The sequence below is a fragment of the Python bivittatus genome, unplaced genomic scaffold (genome assembly GCF_059951505.1).
Source record: "Python bivittatus isolate LINGU-HERP-01145 unplaced genomic scaffold, Pbiv_v1 ctg000610_np1212, whole genome shotgun sequence".
Taxonomy (NCBI): Eukaryota; Metazoa; Chordata; class Lepidosauria; order Squamata; family Pythonidae; genus Python; species Python bivittatus.
The window spans coordinates 23447840-23471658 of record NW_028277088.1 but is presented as its reverse complement, the minus strand read 5'-3'; the positions used below and the strand labels follow the sequence as shown (position 1 = coordinate 23471658).

The window sequence follows — 23819 nt, the reverse complement described above, 5'->3', positions numbered from 1 at the left end:
GATACCATGGTCAATGGTATCGAAAACCACTGAGAGATCAAGAAGAACAAGAATAGATGCACTATCCCCATCCCGCTTTTGCCAGAGATCATCCAAAAGTGCAACCAATGCTGTTTCTGTTCCAAAACCAGGCCTGAAATCTAACTGATAGGGGTCCAGATAATCTGTTTCCTCCAGGATCCTCTGAAGCTGCCACGCGACCACCTTTTCCACCACCTTCCCTAGAAAGGGAAGGTGGGAGACTGGACAAAAATTGTCCAGAAGGGTGGGATCTAGCTATGGTTTCTTGAGGAAGGGGTGGACCAAAGCCTCCTTGAAAGGCTTCGGGAACACCCCCTCCTGCAAGGATGAATTGACCACCGCCAGTATCCACCCTAAGGTCACCTTAATTAATCTTAAGGATTTTCTGCTGAATTTGGTTCATACACTCAGTTGATTATTAATCAGTCAAAACTGACAACCCAAAACCTGCCTTATTGGTTCGGAAGTAAAATGTGACTAGGATTATGTATGAATTAATTTGCAATCAGTACCCAGATTCTTATATCCAACCCTGAAGACTACTAAAGCAAAAAAAAAAAAAAGATTCCTGTGCTGTCTTTGCTGCTGTAAAATCAATGGAAAACTAACATTGTTAAAATTCCAGCAATGCAAGTGAGCTCTGAATGGAAATTGTTTCTACACTTACAAGAAAACAACAGTAAAGCTCTACAGAAGAAAACAGATAATTCACTTCAGACCCCAAAACTGGGAACTTTTCATACCTTTCCAGAATCAGTATTAGTCAGAGCTTATGGATCTGAAGTATATCCATACAGTTCCACATATCTGACTGAAAGAGTCATTCTATCTTAGCTAGGGGAAAGAAAGAAATGTAATGCTTCCATATCAGTCCTTTTCTCTGCAATTGCAATTTATAATTTCGATTTATGTTCACTTCATTGTTTCATTCCAATCATTAAAAAAAAAAGGAGGAGACACCCTACCACAAATCTTAAAATGACCATTCTTGAACAAGAAAATTCAAGGATAAGGGAAGAGGAGGGGATGAAAGGCAGAGCAAAAAAGACTCTGCTACTGGAGATTATGGGGCAAAAAAATCCAATTTTCATAGCCCTTTCACTGTCTCTGTGTGTAGGGGGAGCATTATGCTAGGGATGGGAATAGTACTAGTGTATACTAACAGATAATGGGGGCTTACCTGTTTCTTTAATCAGTGATGTCATCAAAGTAATCAAACAAAACTCATGTGATGCTGACATGACACCTACCAGATCTGGCATGTTTAATCTAATCCAGTGTTTCTCAAACTTGGCAACTTTAAGATGTGTGGACTTCAACTCCCAGGCTTCACTGTAGTTTGGAAGCAAACCCTAGTTTGTGCATTATGAAATAAATAATATACGCTATTACTCCTGATGAGCAATCTAGGCCTACATGCCACATATACCCTCACCCTTTTTTTGGCCTTAGAACATCCACCACCACCCCTCAGCATCACACTGCTGTCGTAACTCAGCCACAAACCTCCAGATAATAGTGATGAAATTTTAAAACAGTTTGATAGAAAATATGTACACTAACCATCCAGGAGGGAAAATGCTAAAATTGTACCCCTCCCTTCCAGTAATGTCACTGTCTTGCCATACTGTTCCCTGGAACCCCCAGATGGTGGGAGACAAAAATGGGAAGAAAGTCCCCCTTGCAAAAGATTTGCTGGGACTGAGGAGCAATGAGGATCCAGCCATACCTTTAGGGAGTCACATCTAGGAGAGGCTGGATGGAAGGGCCCATCATAGTAATGTTGGAGGACTTAGTCTTGTGTGCTACTTGACCTGTAGTCCCTCTGTAGAAAAGGATACCGCCTTGCTGGTAGCGATGAAGTAAGTTCAATCATTAGATTAATGTGCTTCTTAAATTAGATTAAGAGAACCGAAAGGTGCCCAGAAACTCTATCTTCTTTTCTTAGGCAAAGGATATGCCAGGAATGTATAGGAGTAGGTTGCTGAGATCTGCAAAGGATGCTTAGAATCCAATCAATTGAAAAATAAGGGTAGAACGTGCTTCCCATCTTTTGAGGCTCATTTTTCTTGTTTGAAATGGAGGACAATTAGAAGTCCTAAAACAAAAAAGGTGACAGAGCTATTATGCATGAAGAATGGAAACCCCATAGAAAGTAGTAGAAAACTTCAGTACCACTAACATTAGGACTGCTTTCAACTTCAGAATAAAGGCTTCTGAAAGATCTGCTGCCGGGAGGTCAATTTCACCTGAGTGAAGAGCAGCCCAGCAGGCATTCAAATATCAAGGTTATTCAGGTTGCATTGGCCAACCAATTTACACATTTGCAATTACTGGATTCTATTCATATAGCTGTCAGTTGTCGAATGAATAGCAAGAGAGCCAAACTTGCATTATTTCCTCCTGGAATCACTAAGTGCTTCGTTCGCAGGGATGGACACTTTCTTTTATGTGGCTGATGTAGCAGATTGTGCTTATAAAATCTCTGTAAGACATTAACTCATTAAAGTGATAGATCACCTTTAAGAGGAAAACCATCTTTAAGGGAAGAAGGGAAGGAAGGGGAAAGCAATTTCTGATTCAAAAAGCAAGCCAACTGCAAATTTAGATTCAAAGACATAAAAGGCCACACTAACAGCTTGGTGGCTTGGTGATGATGCCAAGCAGCATCTATAAGGAGAGAAGACACAGGAAAAAAAAAAAAGATTATTCAGGCTGTGGTGCTCGAGGATCTGGGAAGAGAAGAAGAGTCCATGCGTATAGCTACTGCTATGTTTTTTTCTAAGGAGAACCAGAGCTATAAATGTTCAACAGAAGTCACAATAACATCACATGCTTGATAACAGCTCAGTGGTGGAATCCATGGTTCTCATCTGAAAGTCCCCAATCCAACCTAGAGAACTGCTTTAATAAATTGGAGAAAAGAATGATGCCAATTTTTTTCCTTTAAAAATGCAAATAGCCATTCAGAGAGATGGTGTTTACTTGCTGTCCTGATGTAGTTTGCTTGTTTTTGGATTAGCATATTATGTAAACCCAGCTAATTATAGTTCATACATGATGGTTTATACAGCTTTACATTGTTTCTGAATTTCACCAATGTCACTTTTCAATAAACCATAGTTTAAACAAATCATGGCTTACTAGAATTAAACTTCTTCCACACCCCAAGATTGCTCAGGTTTTTCCAGCTTGGCCCCTCAAATATTCCCATTAGATTTAGCCCTTGGATTTTAGAATTCCAAATTATTTATTTATTTTTATTTATTTATCAAATTTCTCCCCCGCCCATCTCCCCCCAATGGGGGAACTCTGGGCGACTCACACAGAACATTAAAAACATGAATATATATAAATACATAAAACATCAGTTTAAAAACATTTCTAAAAAAGGGAAAGGAGAGTCCAAGAAAATGAAAAAATCTGGAGCTGAAGACAGGAGGCCTCTATGGGGTTAGCCATCCCCATGCTTGAGGTATTCCCTCCCCACCCCAGGCCAAATGGCAGAACCAGGTCTTCAAAGCCCTACGGAAGGCCAGGAGTGAGGGGACCAATCGCACCTCCGGGGGCAGAATGTTCCAAATTACCTGATAATTGTTTCTGATTGTGTATTGCTGAATGGGTGCTCAGCGCAATTTGCCACAATTTTTACTTCCTTTAGTCTCCCAAACAGTGTATATTTTTACATATTGTATAAATTCAGTACTGGAAAAAAACTGACATGATTGATTCAAAATGTTGATGAATGCATGCATTTATCCAATCTTACATTTTCTCTGTGCAATGCTTTACCAAGACACACCTTCGAAATTGAGGGAAAATGTAAATAAAAAGAAAGCTACAAGAAACTGTGCTCCAATTTCAGTTATTTTTCAGAATATCCTTGATTAAATTATAATTCATCCCCTGTATTTTAAAAGAAAGAACTATATGTTCCCCTCCCCCTGCCCAGAGAAAAACAATAAACAGATATAATGGGAGACATCTACTCATCTTTATATTTTCTTAAGCAAAAGCTCCTTTGCTTTCATTTTTATAGCAATGATATGCTTTTTTCTGTAGTGAGATTCAGCAATGTGTTTTAATGGAAAGATACAGAAAATGATACAGGAGTTCCATAATAACTCTGGCAAAGAAGAAAAGAAAAAGAAATGAAGTTGTATACTTGAATGATTCACAGCTTCCAAGTAGTTTAGTTTTCTCTTCAAGTTATTTTGGGGGGAAATAAATCTATAATTCTGTGGTGGATGGCATGAGTCACATCTATAACGTAAACAGATAAAAGCTCAGTTCTGCTGAAACATTTGAATGGAGGTAGAAAAGCTGAAGGAGATGAATTAGCTTGCAAATTAATTATAAATGATGCTGTAGACATAGCAAAATTACCTAGTAAAGATAATAAAAATAATATTCAGTTTAAAAATTGATATATTTATATGGTGCTGTACAGTGCAAACTTCTGTCCATTTACCCAGCTTTGATTACTGATGGATTACGGATATAATAAAAACAAATAAAAATCCATTTCTTTTGTTGGGCTCACTTCTGAATAGACATATATAGTACTGCACTGTTAAACGTCCAGAGACTAGAAGACAGAAAAGTTGATGGTTTTTACCGTTTTTTCCTTTAAAAAAAAAATGATAGGAGGGGAGGTGGTAAGTGACAGCAAGCATGATGACCAAACCATGGAAATTAGGTACTTGTGTCATGCATTCTGATGCAACTATCTCATTGCGGCATTTGAGTAATTACATCATGCATGTGTTGTTTGGTATCACTGTGGTTTGCTGCAGTACCGAAGGGCTGCCCGGACATCTTCCTTGGTGCCCACCAGGCACCCCATCCCATCTGACTTTTAAAAAGATTCTTTTAATCATAATAAAGAAGTATGAAGTTAGCGTGCCACAAAGCATCACACAGGGTTATATTTATTTGCATTTGAGCTCCATGTCCCACTGGGAACGATAAAGCATGGGGCGGGAACTTGCTTGACTTCGGGGAAATGGGTGTTTTATGATTGGCCCTGCTCCTCGTGGCGGCCCTTTTAGAAACTAGCTAGTTTTCTCTAGCTATTTTATGACGGCCAGAGCACGAGTTCAAAATCCACAATATGTTCCCATCTCCTTGCAGGTCCGAGGATGAAACGAGGGAACGGCGGTAGCCGCCGCTTTTGCAGGCTTCGTCGGCCCTTCTCTCTCGTCCGGCCCACAGACGCTGCCGCCGCCCTGGGGCCTTTCGGCCTCCGCTCTTCCAGCGTGCTGTTGTCCAGCCTGCAAAACTAGAGGAGAAGGAGAAGAAATTACGGTTCGCTTTTTGGCTGCCTCGCTTCATCCGATCTTCCGTTTTCTCTTCCAGATGTAAAAGTGACAACGATAATAGTCATCGTTAAAAAAAAAGAGTCACTCTCCATCTCATTAGCAAACTTTATAACAAGCGCGTTATGCGCAGAAGTAACCCGACAGGCTGACAAAACTACATTATCCAGAAATCCCCGGGAGTCCCTTTTCCTTTAGAAACTACGTTACCCAGAAGGCATCGCGAGGGCAGAAAGGCGAGACTACATTCCCCGGAAGGCTTTGCAGGGACTTAGCGCTGTCGTGGCGTTTGAGGGGTACAGTGGGAATTCCTGAAACTGTTCCCCGTTTTCTCCTTCCCGTTGATTGTGTGAACGGCGGTCTTCAGCGGTGGTCGTGTGTCGCAGGAGGAGGGCTTATCTCACCTCTCCTGTGGCGAGTAAGGATGAGGAGGGCTGGGCTGGGTAAGTGGGAATCAGCAACGAGAAGTTTGTTTCGGGGAGCCGGGCTCTGCGGTGGAGGGCCGTGGCCAGGGCTTCAGCGTACTTGCCGCGGTTCAGTCAGGGCCGCGCGTCTTCGGGAAAGGCCCGAGCCCCCCGGGCACCAAGGCTAACCTTCCTCTCATTCATGAAGGTGAGGGGCTGAGCAGCAGAGGCCTGGTAGTTCCCTCCTGCCTACCGAGGTCTTTAGATCTCTCTTTCATCAGTGGGATTGACGTTCAACGTGCCTGAGAGTTCAAAACACTCACCTGCAGGTGTGGATGCAACTCACCTGCGGGGTTGTTGGCTCCTGCCAGAGTTAAGCCATTTGGTTGAATTCCAGAGCAGATGGCAGCGATGCAGAGAGCCGGTGGGGGTGTAAGGGGGAAGGCATTGGACTGGCACCAGGGAAACCCGGGTGATAGACTAGGCTCCGTCAGAAACCCACTGGGTGACTTTGGGCCAGTTAACACCCAGCTCAGTCTACCTTGCTGGGCTGTGGTTGGGAAAAATAGGAATGCTATGTATGCTGTCTTGTGCTCCTGTGCCAAGAGGCAAGATATAAATCTAACAAATAAATACAGGTAGGGTATCAGGTATTCTGGTTCAGTCATCCTAAAACTTGGATCTCAGATCTTTAAAGGGCCACCTGTGCACTGCGATGCAGGGTGGTGCTTGCAGGGCCTTCCGTCACATGTCTGCAGAAATCATTGCATTATTGAATAAAGTTGAAACCAACTGTAGACTATGATGAGACTGATAAAATGCTACCTCCAGCTTCTTTGTTCTGTATATCTTCTCACATATGCTACAAAGAGGTCCTCCAGTCCCTTTCCCAGGGTGTGCGGGAGGGGACTACAGAGGGAAGGAGGAATCTTTTCTGCCAATGGTTTCTATGCTGATGGACTGACAACTAGATAGAACTAAGGAGCTGTATCAGGAGATTTAGGACTGCATGTATAATGAAAAGATGGGGCAGCAGTGAATATTATGGCATTAACAATGTGGCCTGTGTGGATGCTTAGTATGCAGCCCAGTCTTCACTGTGTTAATGAGAGTGAGCTCTCTGAAACTGCATTAACTTTAAAAGAGGTATGTAGCCCTGCCATCAGAAACTCTCATTCTCTGACCTATGACATCTAGGAATAACTTAATTTATCAGAAATCTTTTATTGAATGCTAATTAGGGAGCTAAGAGCTAAGACAAGAAATATCATTTACTGTAACAAAGTTAACACTACACATTATGCAGATAGCTTGCCTATTTTAATCAGCTTTCAAGAAGTTCCTAGAAACCTGGTGTATCCTGAAAACGTTTAGACCCTGCAAAGTAATGAGAAATTTAATATAGAAATTAATTATCTGCAAGGTAATTCAATGATATTCTGCTATAGTGCGTTCTGCATAATAAAGTATTTTTCTAGCTCACTTTCTCCTATTTACATATTCTGTTTTTGGCTCGTTAAAAATGTTTTCCATTTTGTATGGACAAACTGTGTCTCATCTAGCCAGCTAACTCTGCAGAGGTCTGTGCATTTTGACTCCTGTGTTTTACACTGAAAACTTGGAGAAAAATAGAGATAGTGTATGCCACTTCTCTTTTTAAAACTCAGAAATGGTTGACACGCATCCACCCCAATTCAAATACCATGTAATTTATTCATATCTTATGGCATAGAAAGGATAACAAAATCCAGCAGACCCAATAACTATTCATTATAACCTATGTCAAAATGAGAATATAGATTTCCAGCATTCATGTGAGGAAGGACATTAAATTAGATAGTCCAGGAGCAGGCTTGTTCCAGGGGCACGCTATCCTAGTTTCAAAGGTAGGATTTCTTGGATGATTATAACATAGGGGGTCTGACATAGAAGAAGTTAATCCCAATTAACTAATTTTATTTATTTATTTATATTTCAAATTTGTCACAGCCCATCTCACTGCAGAGTGACTATGGTTTACAGCAAAAATAGAATAAACATTAATTAAAATAGATAAATATTAATTAATTAAAATATGCTACAATAACAACTTCCTATATAATACTTCCAAGAGGCTGATGTTAATTAGGTATTAGGGAACGTCTTCAAGGCACCAGTTATCCCCAGGGTCAGTTGTATCTTTCCTCGCCCCACTCAAGTTGGTAGAGCCAAGCCTTCAATTCCCTCCAGTAAATTGGGAGGGTAGGGGCTCGCCTCAACTCTGGGGGGAGAGTATTCCATAGGGTGGGGGCAACAGCAGAGAAGACTCTCCTTCTAGGACCCATCAGTCAACATTCTCTCACCAACGGGATCCACAGTATGCCTTCTCTGCCGGACCAGGTGGGATGGGTCGATGTAATGGAGGTGAGATGGTCCCTCAGGTAACCTGGACCCATGCCACGTAGGGCTTTAAAGGTGATAACCAACACCTTGAATTGGACCCGGAAACAAACTGGAACCCAGTGCAGCTCCCACAGTAAAGGTGTTACATGTGCCATCCTTGGGGCACCTAAGATTGCCTGTGTGGCTGCATTTTGAACCAGCTGTAGCTTCCGGATACTCTTCAAGGGTAGCCCCGTGTACAGCGCATTGTGATCGTCTAAACGAAAGATGACCAGGGCATGAGTGACAGACCAGAGGGACTCCTGATCCAGGAAGGGGCGTAACTGGCGCACAACAATAATTATCTATGCCCCAAGTTATTACCAACTGCAAAAGTGACTATCAGCATTTTGAAGTATGTCCAGAAACTGGCAGAATCTTAAATTCTTCAGCTGGGCCAAGTAAGAGTTTAGTGACTGTGTAACTATGAGAAATTTTGAGAAAATGTAAAGGCAAACCCACCATGTGCCAGTAATCTAATCAATAGACATTCAAACAATCTCAGTGTGGGAAGGCTTGAACCTGCCCCTTACCCACCTGTTGCATCTTGCAGTTGTTACTGGGGCCTCTAATGACAAGATGTATCAGCACCATAAACTGTGAGCCTTGTCCTTTAGGATAAGCTTGTTTAGGTATATGGCTTCCCAAATCTTTGTGGAGTCCCCAGTTCCATCCCCAAATTGTTGCTGCATCATTAATTTGTTAATGCTGCAGGTGGTTATTATGGATGGCATTCATTAGTTGCATCTAATCAAAATTAGATCAAAATTAGTTTTTGTCCTGCCCCTATGCACCTGTGAGTGTGCTTCTCATGGATTACTAATAAAATGTTGCATACTTTTGTTTAGGAAAATGAAACCTCTTGGATTTATTCTGTTTAAACTTCGTTTGCCTTCATTCCCTTCTTTAGTGCTGTCATGTTCCAAGAGTAGTTCTGCTGCTTTGTCTGACTGATGAAAAGGTGGAATAGAACAGGGTTTCATTAGCATACTCATAGCACCTCGCCCCAGATCTCCTGTGCGGCCGCATTTTGAACCAGCTGTAGCTTCCGGATACTTTTCAAGGGTAGCCCGTGTACAGCGCATTGTGATCGTCTAAACGAAAGATGGCCAGGGCATGAGTGACAGACCAGAGGGACTCCTGATCCAGGAAGGGGCGTAACTGGCGCACAACAATAATTATCTATGCCCAATAATTTAAGATTCTGCCAGTTTCTGGATATACTTCAAAATGGAGGAGGAAAAGAGGAGTGTTTTTTTTCTCTCATGGTAGTGTCATAAGTGGATTTCTGAAGAATCTTGAGGTGCATCAATGAGTAAAAATGACTTAGGAGATTCTGGGAAGAAACTAGCTGTATCTCTGTTTTGCATCAGTTATGAAGTAGACATCTGGAATTGTAATAAACATTTCTAGTCTATGATGAATTCTGTCCATGTAAAATGGTCACCATGCAGCATTTAGCCATCCAAGAAATGAGTAGACCTAGTTCCATCATTATTCTATTATTCTAACTACTTGGAAGTAAAGCTCCTGGTCTCATATGAACATTATAAACCCATTTTCCTACTTGTGGTATTGAGAGTCAGTTTACAGGTCATATCCTTTCAGTAAAATAATTGCAATTCATTGATTTCTAAGTCATCAACATACCTGGCTCTTACCTGACTTTTGCTCTTTCTTTTCTTCTCTTTTTCACTTGTCAAGTTATCATGCATTTGGTATACCTGTGGGCTGTTATGTAAAAGGGGCATATGTGTGAATTATGTGTGGATGAGAGGACTGTATGCATGTATGTATTTGAACATACCCACTTTGACTTGCCCCACTCTTATGCAACACATGTTCCACAGGAACTGAAAATGGACCCTTATTTTAAAAAGTCCCATATCTCCCAAATAATTTGTCATTCATTTTGCCATTCTATAGATGATTGGGGTTTTTTCTATTTTTTAAGCAGTTAAATCCTTGTGCTGTAGTTTCATTGAAAGAAATGGGATAAAATCATGACCTATTAATGTTGCTGGACTCTGGTACAAACTTTCCCTACCTACCTTAAACTTAAGAGAAACTTATTTCTAAATAGAGGCTGCATGTATAGTATCTATTGAGAAATAAGCATGTATAGATTTCTAATTTACAAACTGTAGAGTGATTGGATTCAGCAAATGTTGTCATGGCCTGTTTTCTTATTGCTCAGTTGTTAAAATTTTGTTGTTGTTGTTTAGTCGTTAAGTCGTGTACGACTCTTCGTGACCCCATGAACCATATTGCGCCAGGCCTTCCGGTCCTTCACTGCCTCCCTGAGCTTGCTCAGTTTCATGCTCATTGCTTCAGTGATGCTATCTAACCATCTCATCCTCTGCCGTCCTCTTCTCCTTTTGCCTTCAATCTTTCCCAGCATCAGGGTCTTCTCCAAAGAGATCTCTCTTCGCATTAGGTGACCAAAGTATCTGAGCTTGAGCTTCATTATCGATCCTTCCAATGAGCAATCAGGGTTGATTTCCTTTAAGATTGACTGGTTTGACCTTCTAGCAGTCCAGGGGACTCTCAAGAGTCTTCTCCAGCACCACAGTTCAAAGGCATCAATTCTTTGGCGCTCAGCTTTCTTTATGGTCCAGCTCTCACAGCCATACATTACTACTGGAAAAACCATAGCTTAGATTAAGCGGATCTTTGTCGGCAAGGTGACGTCTCTGCTTTTTAATATGCTATCTAGGCTTGCCATGGCTTTCCTCCCAAGGAGCAAGTGTCTTTTAATTTCATGGCTGCAGTCTCTGTCTGCAGTGATCTTGGAGCCCAAATAAATGAAGTCTGTTACTGCTTCCATTTCTACCCCTTCTATTTGCCAGGAATTGATGGGTCCAGATGCCACGATCTTAGTTTTTTTAATGTTGAGTTTCAAGCCAGCTTTCGCACTCTCCTCTTTCACCCTCATCAAGAGGCTCTTTAGTTCTTCTTCACTTTCTGCCATTAGGGTGGTATCGTCTGCATATCTGAGGTTGTTGATGATTCTCCCTGCAATCTTAATTCCGGCTTGTGATTCTTCCAGCCTGGCATTTCTCATGATGTACTCTGCATATAGGTTAAATAAGCAGGGTGACAGTATACAGCCTTGTCGTACACCTTTCCCTATTTTGAACCAATCGGTTGTTCCATGACCGGTTCTAACTGTTGCTTCTTGGCCCGCATACAGATTTCTCAGGAGACAGGTAAGGTGGTCTGGTACTCCCATCTCTTTAAGAATTTGCCATAGTTTGTTGTGATCCACACAATCAAAGGCTTTTGCATAGTCAATGAAGCAGAAGTAGATATTTTTCTGGAACTCTCGTGCTTTCTCCATGATCCAGCGAATGTTGGCGATTTGATCTCTAGTTCCTCTGCCTCTTCGAAACCCAGCTTGTACATCCGGTAGTTCTCGGTTCATGTATTGCTGAAGCCTAGCTTGTAGGATTTTGAGCATAACCTTGCTAGCATGTGAAATGAGTGCAATTGTGCGATAGTTTGAGCATTCTTTGGCATTGCCCTTCTTTGGAATTGGAACATAAACTGACCTTTTCCAATCCCGTGGCCACTGTTGCGTTTTCCAAACTTGCTGGCATATTGAGTGCAGCACTTTAACACCATCGTCTTTTAGTATTTTAAATAACTCAGCTGGAATACTGTCATCTCCACTAGCTTTGTTGTTAGCAATGCTTCCTAAGGCCCACTCGACTTCACTCTCTAGGATGTCTGGCTCAAGGCCAGTGATCACACCAGCGTGGACATCAGGGACATTAAGATCTTTCTTGTATAGTTCTTCTGTGTATTCTTGCCACCTCTTCTTAATCTCTTCTGCTTCTGTTAGGTCCCTGCCTTTTTTGTCCTTTATCATGCCCATCTTTGCACTAAACGTTCCTTTGATATCTCCAATTTTCTTGAAGAGATCTCTAGTCTTCCCCCATTCTATTGTTTTCCTCAATTTCATTGCATTGTTCATTTAAGAAGGCCTTATCTCTCCTTGCTATTCTCTGGAAATCTGCATTCAGTTGCTTATATCTTTCCCTTTCACCCTTGCTTTTCGCATTCCTTCTTTCCACAGCTATTTGTAAAGCCTCATCAGACAGCCATTTTGCTTTCTTGCATTTCTTTTTCTTTGGGATGGTTTTAGTTGCTGCCTCCTGTACAATGTTACGGACCTCCGTCCATAGTTCTTCAGGCACTCTGTCTACCAAATCTAATCCTCTAAATCTATTCATCACCTTCACTGTGTACTCACAAGGAATATGATCTAAGTCATACCTGAGTGGTCTAGTGGTTTTCCCTACATTCTTCAATTTAAGCCTAAATTTTGCAGTAAGAAGCTCATGATCTGAGCCACAGTCAGCTCCTGGTCTTGTTTTTGCTGTCTGTATAGAGCTTCTCCATCTTTGGTGCAAAGTATATAATCAATCTGGTTTCGGTATTGACCATCTGGTGATGTCCATGTGTAGAGTCGTCTCTTGTGTTGTTGGAAAAGAGTGTTTGCTATGACTAGCTTGTTCTCTTGACAGAACTCTATTAGCCTTTGCCCTGCTTCATTTTGTGCTCCAAGGCCAAACTTGCCTGTTATTCCGATTACTCCTTGACTTCCTACTTTAGCATTCCAATCCCCTATGATGAAAAGGACATCTTTTTTTGGTGCTAGTTCTAGAAGATGTTGTAGGTCTTCATAGAAGCCGTCAACCTCAGCTTCTTCAGCATCAGTGGTTGGGGCATAGACTTGGATGACTGTGATATTGAATGGTTTGCCTTGGATACGCACTGAGATCATTCTGTCGTTTTTGAGGTTGTACCCCATTACTGCCTTTCCGACTCTCTTATTGACTATGAGTGCAACTCCATTTCTTCTAAGGGTTTCTTGCCCACAGTAGTAGATATAATGGTCACCCGAATTAAATTCACCCATTCCCGTCCATTTCAGTTCGCTGATTCCCAAGATGTCGATGTTCAGTCTTGTCATCTCATGTTTGACCACATCCAGCTTGCCTTGGTTCATAGATCTTACATTCCAGGTACCTATACAATATTGTTCTTTACAGCATCCGACCTTCTTTTCGCTTCCAGATACATCCACAGCTGAACGTCCTTTCGGCTTTGGCCCAGCCGCTTCACTCTTTCTGGAGCTACTTGGAATTGCCCTCCGCTCTTCCCCAGTAGCATATTGGACACCTTCTGACCTGAGGGGCTCATCTTCCGGCGTCATATCTTTTAGCCTTTTAACATTGTCCATGGGGTTTTCTTGGCAAGGATACTGGAGTGAGTTGCCATTTCCTTCTCCAGTGGACCACATTTTGTCAGAACTCTCTGTCATGACCTATCCGTCTTGGGTGGCCCTGCACGGTATAGCTCTTGGCTTCACTGAGTTACGCAAGCCCCTTCGCGACGACAAGGCAGTGATCCATGAAGGGGTGTTAAAATTTACATTACTGCTAATGATTGAGCTTAGTTTTGTTTGTGAAATTAATATGCTCGTAAAACCATTATGATTTTCAAAGAATAAGCAATGGGATGCGATTATGATGAACATGTCGGGGATCAGCGTAGACACCGCCTTGTTGGTGCTCCGTGAGCGTGGCAAAATAACTAGTCCACAGTCTGTTTGTAGAAAACTGTACACAGACTTTTACTGTACAATCTATACAGAACTTACAATACACCAACCTATCAACCACACCTCCAACTACCAGCCACAACTCCAACCACCAGCCACACCATAACCCATGGTGCACCTTACTATATACTGTGATTTGTGTTGTGTCATGTAGCCACACCCTTCAGGTGTGAGCGAGTTGAGTTGATTGCATACACAGCTTAGCTGTGCTCTGTCATTGCCATATTTACACTGATAAATTTCTACTCCAGGGTAACACCCTGATAGAACATTTGAAATGAGGCTGTTGGTTACCACAAAATGCAATGTTATTTCTAACTTGTGAAACACACGAGGATTGTATCTTTCATTCATTCTAAAAGTTGACCAGGTATTTTTGTTTCCAAAGGAGGTAGCCATGTTAGTCCGCTGGGGGAAAAACAGCTAAGAAAAAGTTTAGTGGCACAGAAACTCAACAGATTTATTTCCGCATAAGCATTTGTGGATCTTGTCCACTTAATCAGAGGGGGGGGGGGTTGCTTATATTTTGTAGCACCTTAAAAAACTGTACAAGAAAATTAATAAAAACTTTGTTAGTGCAATTCTCTAAGATTAAATTTAGTGTCCAAATCACTTTGAACGTAAGAATCAGTGAAATAGTTACAATAAAATAAATGTGTGTGTGTGTGTGTGTGTGTAAATAAATTATTAAATAACATATTTATTAGGCTACCACTAAATGGCAGCAAAGTACTAGGTTTCTGTACCCCATGACAGTCATCTAGTGGCCATCCAGATCTTTGCAGTTAAGTATGATAGGCTTAGTATGTATGTATTTTTTTTTACTGAATTTACAACATATTATAATTGAATTTTCTTTAAAAACATTACAATTATATAGTAATTAGTAACAAGTTTAGATGTTCATAGTAAATATATTAAGAGATAAACTACTATGTAAAAGAAGAAAAAAACCTACACAAGGCTAATTTTAAAAAGCAAAGGAAAAGAAATCAGAAAAAGCAGTATGTTAAAAAGAGCCAAAAAGAAAAAAAAAGTAATTGGGAGGGAAAGGAGTAAAAATTAAATACTAAAAATGCAAAACAATTCAAATGTCAAAATTTGACTAGTATTCGACAATTTCAAATTTCAATTTTATATTTATACAAATAATTACAAATTCAGTTTTTAAATAGAAAATTAAATCTAGGTTGTACAGAATTGTATTGTCCAATCCTGCTTGTCTGTTGAAACAAAGCCAGTTCATAGGCTGAAAGCTGACACATTTCATTAAGCCAACTATTGGAATCTGGTTCATAAATGTTCATCCAGAATACAAAGTCCTTTTCTTTGCAATAGTCCAAGCAAAATATATTGAAAGTTCTTTATAGATTGACAAGTTCAAGATTTTTGGAATATAATTTAACAACATTCTTTTAACCCATAGCTACCTTCCAAGAATATGGTTCACTTTACTATTTATAGTATAATAGTTGCTTCCAAAAGTGCCTTTAATACTGGATTTTAAATTGATGTTCCATTAAAACTATCATAAAATCAAAGACCTCAGCTAGCTAGCAACTTCTCTAAATGATACTTAGTGTACATTTTGTTTGGCTTCTTTATTCACTATACGGAGAATTGCCATCTTGTACTGAACAAGTAATCCTCATTTAGTGACTGCCTCAGACAGTGACCATTCAGAGTTATGGCGGTGATGAAAAAGTAACTTTGCGACCAATGCCCACATTTACGACCTTTGCACCATCTCTGTCACGTGTTCACCATTAGTCAGTCAGTACATGTTGTCCCGTGCCTGACCTATTTTTGTTCTCCCCCCACCACTCCACCCCAGAGTGGAGAGGTTGCTTAAACAGGCTCTCTCTTTCTGAGCTGCTTTTCTCTGCAGCACAATGCTTCCCTAAAAAGTGCTAACTAAGTTAACAAGCTCAGCTCTGTGACTTTAATTAGTTGTTTAGAACCCTCTGGCAGCTGGCGGATGACACCTGAAGTTGACAAGACCGTAATCGGATTCACACTAAAGGCTTCTGTTTGCCTTCTAAGCAGCTCACTAGGCAAACACTGGTGCTAGCGCATTCCTTTCCATATGTATTCCCCATTGTGTGCCTGCTTATCTTCCTCTCCAATGAATGTAAATACAAACATCAGTTCTCCTGTTGCTAATTATCCCAGCACCAGGGTGAGCATTGCAAAGGGCAGGGAATTGGGGAAAAAGGGCTGTAAGATTTGCCCTTTTATCCAGCTTCTTTGTGAGTTGAGTTCCGGAAACCTTCTCCATTTGGGTTAATCTGGGTGTTTGGGTCATAACCTTCTGATGCTGTAAAGCAAAGGAAATCTGAAGTAAAGTCATAAGCACAGTTGTGGTTATGTGATTTTTACTTAGTGATCACTTCACTTAATGACCAAGCTGCTGGTCCAAATTGCGGTTGCTAAACAAGGACTACCTGTAATGGTTTTGAAAATGGACTCCTGAAGCTTTCTATTGTACATCACTTCAAGATTATTTTTAACTAGGAAATAGTATACATATGTTTTAAATAAATGAATTACAAGCATAATTGTGTATATGTGAATATTTATTTATACTTATAGGTAGCTTCAGTTGTAACTGACTGTAAGCAACTTGGGTCCCAAACTACCAAGTAGAAAGTTTTTTAACTGCTGGTCTTAAGGAGTAACACTATCTATTCTTACTGAAGAAAAAGGCAAGGGATAATTCTAAGATTTTAAAGAGTACCACTTAACAGTTTGGGAAGATAATGTCTTTGATTTTGTGTTGGCATGATGTGGAAAGAGAAAGAAAATAGCACATCCAATTTAATACAGTAGATTATTCAGATATGTATACCATTCAGAAATCAAGGAAGGGGAAGAGAGATGGACATGTATTTTTTTGAAAAGTGTTAAGAGTGTATAGAGGCTTTGGACTCTCCAGTTCAGTTATTTTTAAAACAGTGGACTTGGATCCTAAATTCTCTTAATCAGTGAAAAGGAACTTTTCAGTTTCAACCCATTGGATTGGACTATGGACAGGAAAGCCCTGAGGGTTACATGAATCAGTCACCTTTGTATGTCTTCCCTTCATCCCCTTATTCATTTGCTTTGTCCCTGTTCAATTTTAGATTATGAAGGGTTTAGGTTGTTCATATTGTATGATGACATTACTTGCCTTTTCTCTTAAGACAGGTTATGATTTAATAAAACTAAACTGTTCTTCCCCTCCAGAAACAATTTTTTTCCAGCTGAATTTCTGGTGCTTTAATCTGATTGTCTTTTCAGGTGAAGGAGCTGCTGGCAGCAATTATGGCTATACCAATAGTGGCTATAGTGTATATGAGGAAGAAAATGAAAAGTTAACGGAAAGTTTGCGCTCAAAAGTCACTGCCATAAAATCTGTAAGTATATCATTATACCAGCAGCATCCAAACGGATTGGAGTACATAATAGTTGGATTATCAGTGTAATAGCAGTATAGCAGTTGTTTAATTAAATTCAAACACAATGTTGCCCATCAGAAGGCATGGTACGCTTGTTGATAGAACATATTCTACCTGTAATTGGTTTTGAGCTTCAGCTGCTCTTTTTCGCTAATCAAAGTATTAGTTACAAGCTGGAACAGCAGAAGATCTGCTTGTTGGCAGTGTGACTAAGAATTGTGTTCCTGAGAGAGTGGTAAATCAGCAAGGATTAGTAAGTCAGTCTACCTGTAAACCACCAAGTTAAATTCTTTTGTTAAAGAAATGATTATAACTGAAATTGAATCAAACTAAACCAGCCCAGTGGTCTGGTCTAGTCCTTATAAGCAAAGCTGGCAATCCCCACACCTCACTGGCCAATTCATGTAGTACATCTTTGTGTGCCCTGTTTAGCAACTGTTCAAAGTTATGACAGCGCTGAAAAAGTAAATTTATGACTGGTCCTTGTACTTATGACCACTGCAGCGGTCACATGATGACATTTGGGCGCTTTGCAATCGGTGGACTTTTGCAGAGTCAATGGAGTAACCAGCAGTGAAATCGCAAGTCACCATCACATGTCTCGCTTAATGTCTGTGGGGAAAAGTGATGTAAGTCCATTGCGGTCACATGTTTTGCTTAGCGACATAGTTGCCAGTCCCAGTTGTGGTCGTTGAGGACTACATGTAGTTGCTTTTTTTGGTACCTTCTTCAGCTGTACAGTAGCCTTTTTAAAAAGGTTTTGTGACCAGAACTGTACACAGTACTCAAATACCAATTCACCTTAGATTTATATAAGGGCATTTTAATATTGGCTATTTTATAATTAATTCCCTTCCTAATAATTCCAAGCATAGAATTTGCCTTTTTTTAAAAACAGCAGCCAAATTAAACTGATGTTTTCATTCATCAGCCTATTCTTACTCTGACATTGTTTTTCAGATAAGTCACTGCCAGTTCATTTCCTATGAATTAATGTATTGTCTGGTTTCATGACTTTATTACTGATCAGCATCAGAAAAAGGAGACAGTGCAGATTGTCACAAGATTGAAAGATGCATAACTGGAAATGTTCAGGAAGCAATAGTAGCCCTAGGAGGACTCCTTTATTTGTAAAGCATGAAATGGCACAGCTGGTTAAAACACCTTATAAATAGAATGTTGCTGGTTTTAAACTGCTGTGAATGCTTACTGATCAGTTCCTGTTTAGTTTCTCTACATCAGGATAGGGGCCGATCTATCTATCTTATCAATTGTCATAGTGGTGGTGATATGAAGGCAGCAAAGCCAAAATGTTTGGCCTGTGTTTTGAGAAATGAGGAGGGGATTCAATGCCAAAAGGCAAATTAAGTGTGGCTTATTAAAATGGGGAAGATTGTACAGCTCACAACCAGTGTTTGTTGCTGAATTTGGGCTATGTAATCAAGGGGCTGCAAAAACGGGTGGGATATAAAATCTGCAGGCTTTCAGTTAACTCTACACTTTTAAAGTATTGTCAACTTTCTCCCCTGGTCCTAATTGAACTCTTTTTGCTCTAAGGTAGTATGGGAAATATATGCTTAAGCTGTATATCCATGTCAGAGTTTGTGCAGGTGAAAAGCACTTGTTGGGCTAAGAAAATGGCTTGTCTTGAGCAGCAATTCTCCAGCAGCCCAGTGGCTCATTTGATCTAAGTAGCAAACCTTGTGGAATTATTATGGTGCAAAGGAATCTATAGGAAGTAAATGAGATGTATCTGCTACCCAACTTGGCTAGTGTATTATTAGTGCTCTTCTGTAAGTTTCACCTGCCATGTGCACCACTTATTTTTTGCTGAACACATGACTGGTCTGTAGTTCTTAAGTTTAAAATACTGAAGCAGATTAAAAGCGGAAAAAGAGAAACAAATTATCTAAGCACATTATAAGTATAAAATGAATGTGAATTAAAACAAAGATTTAAAAGTGTACAATGTGGCTTTAGTTACTCCTGTCAAAGGCTTTGGAGCAAACCAGAAAACTGTAGCCATACCACAAGGTTTTTCCCTGCTACACAAGAAAAGAAATTACCAGAAGGAGGGAGAGATTTTATATTTGAAAATGAATGAAACAGTTTACAAATGAATGCTATCTTACCAAATACTATTTTCTACCTTGGATTTTTAAGGATCTGGAAAATACCTTAAATATGCTTGTTATGTCCTAGCTAATCCAGTTACTATTCTGCATCGTAATATACCAAACATGTCTTTTTTCTCATAGCTTTCCATTGAAATCGGAACAGAAGTTAAACAACAAAATAAATTATTATCTGAAATGGTATGTATTTACTTAGACAGTTTATTTTAGATGAGCATGGAAACTGCTTAACTCTAAGTTTTCAGATATATCAATTTAGTTTTAAATCAGTCAAGTGAATTCTGACTAACATACTAATCCCTTTAGCCATGCTTAGAGTACATCCACTGAATTTAATAAGTGAATAATGATTTAACTTTGCTATTTCAGTGAGATTACTTTATATATGAAGAATATAGATTTAGCCCTGTATATAACATGATTTGAAAAGTTACATGTTCATAACATATAACATTATAAAATTAGGCAGGTTTTTTCTTCTGTAGATGAAATTTCTATAGAAAATAGCTGCAAGTTTCTTTCTTCCTTTTTTTCAAAATCCAGTTTTGGCATATGGATATTAAAACAAACTGGCAAACAAATGAACTTGGATGTGTGGGACATTTTCTAAAAAGACAAAAAAATCCACTGATCGCCTTTTTGGGAAGGGGAACTGGACGCTGAACTACAGTCATTTATTGGGAGCATTTTAATTTTTATATGATTTTGCATGGGTAACTTTCACTGTCTCCAAATCTAGTATTTTAAAATGAAGCAAAGGAATTATTTAATTTATGTCCAATTTTCCCTCTAAGGATCAAGCAGTATCTTCACAACTCTATAAAATACATTAGATCAAAAAGTCAGTAACAGGCTTGAGGTAATCCAGTGTGATTTATGGCTGAGTGAAGATATGAATTCAACCTTCTTGGTTAAAACTCTGACCTGGCTTTCCACAATCTGAGTATTGTTCAGATACACGAACATGAGCTCCTCAGTAACCGTCCCAAGATGACCAGGTAATTTTGAGAGTTGAAGCCCACACATCTAAAGGGGGTTCAAGTTGAAGAAAACTGTTCTAATAATTATAACTTGCTGATTCTTGAGCAGAGAAAATACAATTAGTTGCAATCTCTATCTTTAGGTATTGAAAGTTAATAGGTAGTAATGCAAATAGTAAAATCATTCTGTATGTTTTTAACAACAGGACAATGATTTTGATTCAACAAGTGGATTCCTTGGTGCAACAATGGGTAGACTGAAAATCCTCTCCAGAGGAAGCCAGACAAAACTGTTATGCTACATGATGCTGTTCTCATTGTTTGTCTTTTTTGTGATCTATTGGGTTATTAAACTGAGGTGATGCAGATCTCCATTATAAGATTATTAACACCATGATGGACTCTTAGAAAGTTCTTTGAGAAAACTGGTAAATAATTTTTGTAAACCGCATTTAGGATTAATGCCTTTGGATCTGTGCTGTGTACATTCTTAAATGATTAGGCCAGAAGCATTGCCATTTTTAAAAAAGCCCTTATTTTGTAGGGTCCCTGAACTGAATTCTGTTCGTCTGAGCTCTTTACAAACAAAACAAAATATCAGTTTACTAAGGATGAATTCCATTGTTAAAAGAGGCATTTTCATATTCAGAAGTTATACTTTGTAACATTTCCTTTTTTCCTACTAATAAAAGGTAATCTTGGTCGTTTTGTATGGATTTATCAAATGTTTTAAAAAGCAAGATGCCTTCTTTTCAAAGCTAAGTTGAATTAAGTGTTATTGTTTTAATAAGAAAAGTTGTGTTCTGAACTTGGCTTGCGGTTAAAATATACTTTAAACTATACACTAATTTTGAGATAGAGTTGTGTGAGGGAGAAGAGAAGAAAAAGGGCTCACAATCAACATGGTTCTTTGCCTACCTGTCTATGCTGGGATCCTATTAGCTATACTGATGTTTACGGTTAATAGACTGGAACTGGCAGTATTAATTTTACTACACTATCTCACCGTAGTCAGTTTGTGCATCTTTCTAGGTTAGGCAAAATAGTTGCACAACCAAATACTGTTGCTATATTATTTGTGCTTCTGGTTGGATTACACTGACCATGATAATTACACATTTGAGGTTTCAGCTAATGTAATCATGAAACAGATTTTTGGAAATAAGGAATTTAGGGGATTGGAGTTTCCTTCCTTAATTAAAAGATACAGGGAATCCACAAATATGAAATCCCCATTAAATAAATAGCCTGTTTTATTAGGTATTGGTATATCCCTGGCAGCAACCTTAGGTAGCTGCACCATTAATAGTGTCAGAGTTTTAATTTGATAGTATAGTATTATCTTCCAGAATATGAAACCTGATAACGTTCTGGAATTTGTCAGATGGAATTGGATGGGTAGAAACTATTGGAAGAAGACAGTCCCTTAGGTAACCTGGTCCCAAGCCACGAAGGACTTTAAATAGACAACCAGCACCTTGAATTGTACCTGGAAACATACCGGCAACCAATGCAGCTCAGGCAGTGGTGGTATTACACATGTCATATATCTGACACCATTTACCACCCGTGCAGCCACATTTTGTACCAGTTGAAACTTCTGAATGCTCTTCAAGAGCAGCCCCATGTAGAGCATGTTGCAGTAATCCAGACAAGAGGTCATGAGGGCATGAGTGACTATGAAGAAAGCCTCCCAATGAGAAGCTTCAAAGTTTATGTTGAGAAGTTTGATAATGCAAACCCAGTAGCAGTGTGGTTGGAATCCCATTAAGAGTGCTAAAGGGAGGATTCTACTCATCACAATTGGCCATTTAAGCAGCTGTGATAGTTTCCTTCCATTTTCCAATTCCAATATGTACAACCACACTGATATCAGTAAGGATATCTTACTTCATTTGTATGTATTACACTGACAAACTTTCCAACTTAAACATTTTTTTAAAAAAATAGAACAATTCCTAATTTGTACTTTATTCTAATCATATATAAATGCTTCAATTACAAAAATGATACCCTATTTTATTTAATTTGAAAATACTGAGAAATACCTTTGATTTTACTAACAGTAAGGTTTATGCATAAGAACTATACCTGCATATGATTAAAAAAATATAGGGAAGTGCAATAAGGCATGTTTCCTTTTTGCAAAGTCACCCCCTTTCCTCTCAGTATTAAAGTTATTGTTAACGCTAAAGCTTTAAACCATTTGAAGAATACAATGAAGCTGACTTTCAAAATCTGCTTACAAGGCTTACTTATGGCTAATGATTAACTTTGCAAACAGAATACTACCTCTGGTTATGATGAAGAGTGTTTGAATTTGTCAACAAGGCTGCGGGGGGTTATGGTGAAAAAAAAATCAGAGCTTAGGAAAACAAAATATGAAGTTAAATTTTGGGCTAATATTTTAAATGAAACAGTGGTATGACAAACACTGAAAGTGCATTCATTGATATTGTATCGTATCATCCTCCCAAAACTTGAAGTAATGTATTACTTTACAGATGCAGTACTTCCATGAAAAATGAAAAAAAAAAAATCTGGAGAGGAGCAGTGCAATTGTTGTATGATGTTTTTAGTGAAAATATTCTTTCAGAATCATTTGGGAACTGCAACATGGGACCAGGCACAATTTCTGATAGTCCTCAGTTACTTCTTATCATGACAGATACAGACTTGATTTTTGGACTGTGAACTAGACACAAATAGGAAGTGGATGGACAGCAACACAATATATCGAAGAAACAACTCCTCCCCTACAATGGAGATAGCAAGACTGGACTAACATAAAATGATAAGAAAGAAAGAAAAGAGTTTCAAAAACTGTGTGCCATATAGTTCTGTGAATTCCAGGGCTCATCCTTTTTGGTTCCTATAAATTAAGAGAATAAAACTTAATGCTTCAATTTAAAGTAGCCTTTTTGTAGCTGAATACAAAGCCATTGTTTACTGATTATATATATATAAAAAAGAACATATTAAGACCCCTGCTGGTAAGGCCATACAGGCATCTGATCCAGCATTCTGATTTTGGAAATCTTGTAAGATTAAACTGGAGGAAAATGGTTCCCTTCACTGTTACTTCCCAGTAACCAATATTTGAGCATGTAGCCCATGATTCAGGGGGTAGTAAAAGCCTTCAGTGTTAGCAACCATTGATAGCTTGATTCTGAATGAACTTGTCCAACTCCCTTTGAAAGCCATCCAAATTGCTTGCTATTATCACAACTGCTGGCAGTGAATTCCCCAAATTAGCTGTGTATGATGTGAAAAATTCTTTCTTTCTTAGAGTCTTTACCCTCTCTCCATTTAGTTTGGATTTCAAAGGATGACTTGATATTCTAACATTGTGAAAGAGGGATAAAAACTTCTCTCTATCCATGTTATCTAAGCTATGTGTGATTTTATATACACCATGCACCATTCTGTTTCAGGCACAATAATCAATTACACTAATGTAGTCAACTACGGTAC

The 23819-nt window shown here is 39.2% G+C and overlaps 2 protein-coding genes across 2 annotated transcripts in view; one reads left to right on the top strand and one right to left on the bottom strand.

Annotated features, from left to right (window-relative positions):
- Positions 1 to 5598: 5598 nt before the first annotated feature.
- BET1 (Bet1 golgi vesicular membrane trafficking protein) lies at positions 5599 to 23211 on the top strand. The gene is made up of 4 exons (XM_088150593.1): positions 5599 to 5782; positions 17073 to 17188; positions 19489 to 19545; positions 20552 to 23211. Exons 1-4 carry the CDS (start codon positions 5764 to 5766, stop codon positions 20705 to 20707), a joined length of 348 nt encoding a protein of 115 aa, XP_088006719.1. The 5' UTR covers positions 5599 to 5763; the 3' UTR covers positions 20708 to 23211.
- LOC103054577 (putative acyl-CoA dehydrogenase 6) overlaps positions 22866 to 23819 on the bottom strand; it is a 51364-nt gene continuing 50410 nt past the window's right edge. Inside the window, exon 10 of the mRNA XM_007429727.4 lies at positions 22866 to 23217. Within this exon, the coding sequence (XP_007429789.2) occupies positions 23202 to 23217 (16 nt within the window). The 3' untranslated portion in view covers positions 22866 to 23201. The remainder of the gene's footprint in view (positions 23218 to 23819) is intronic.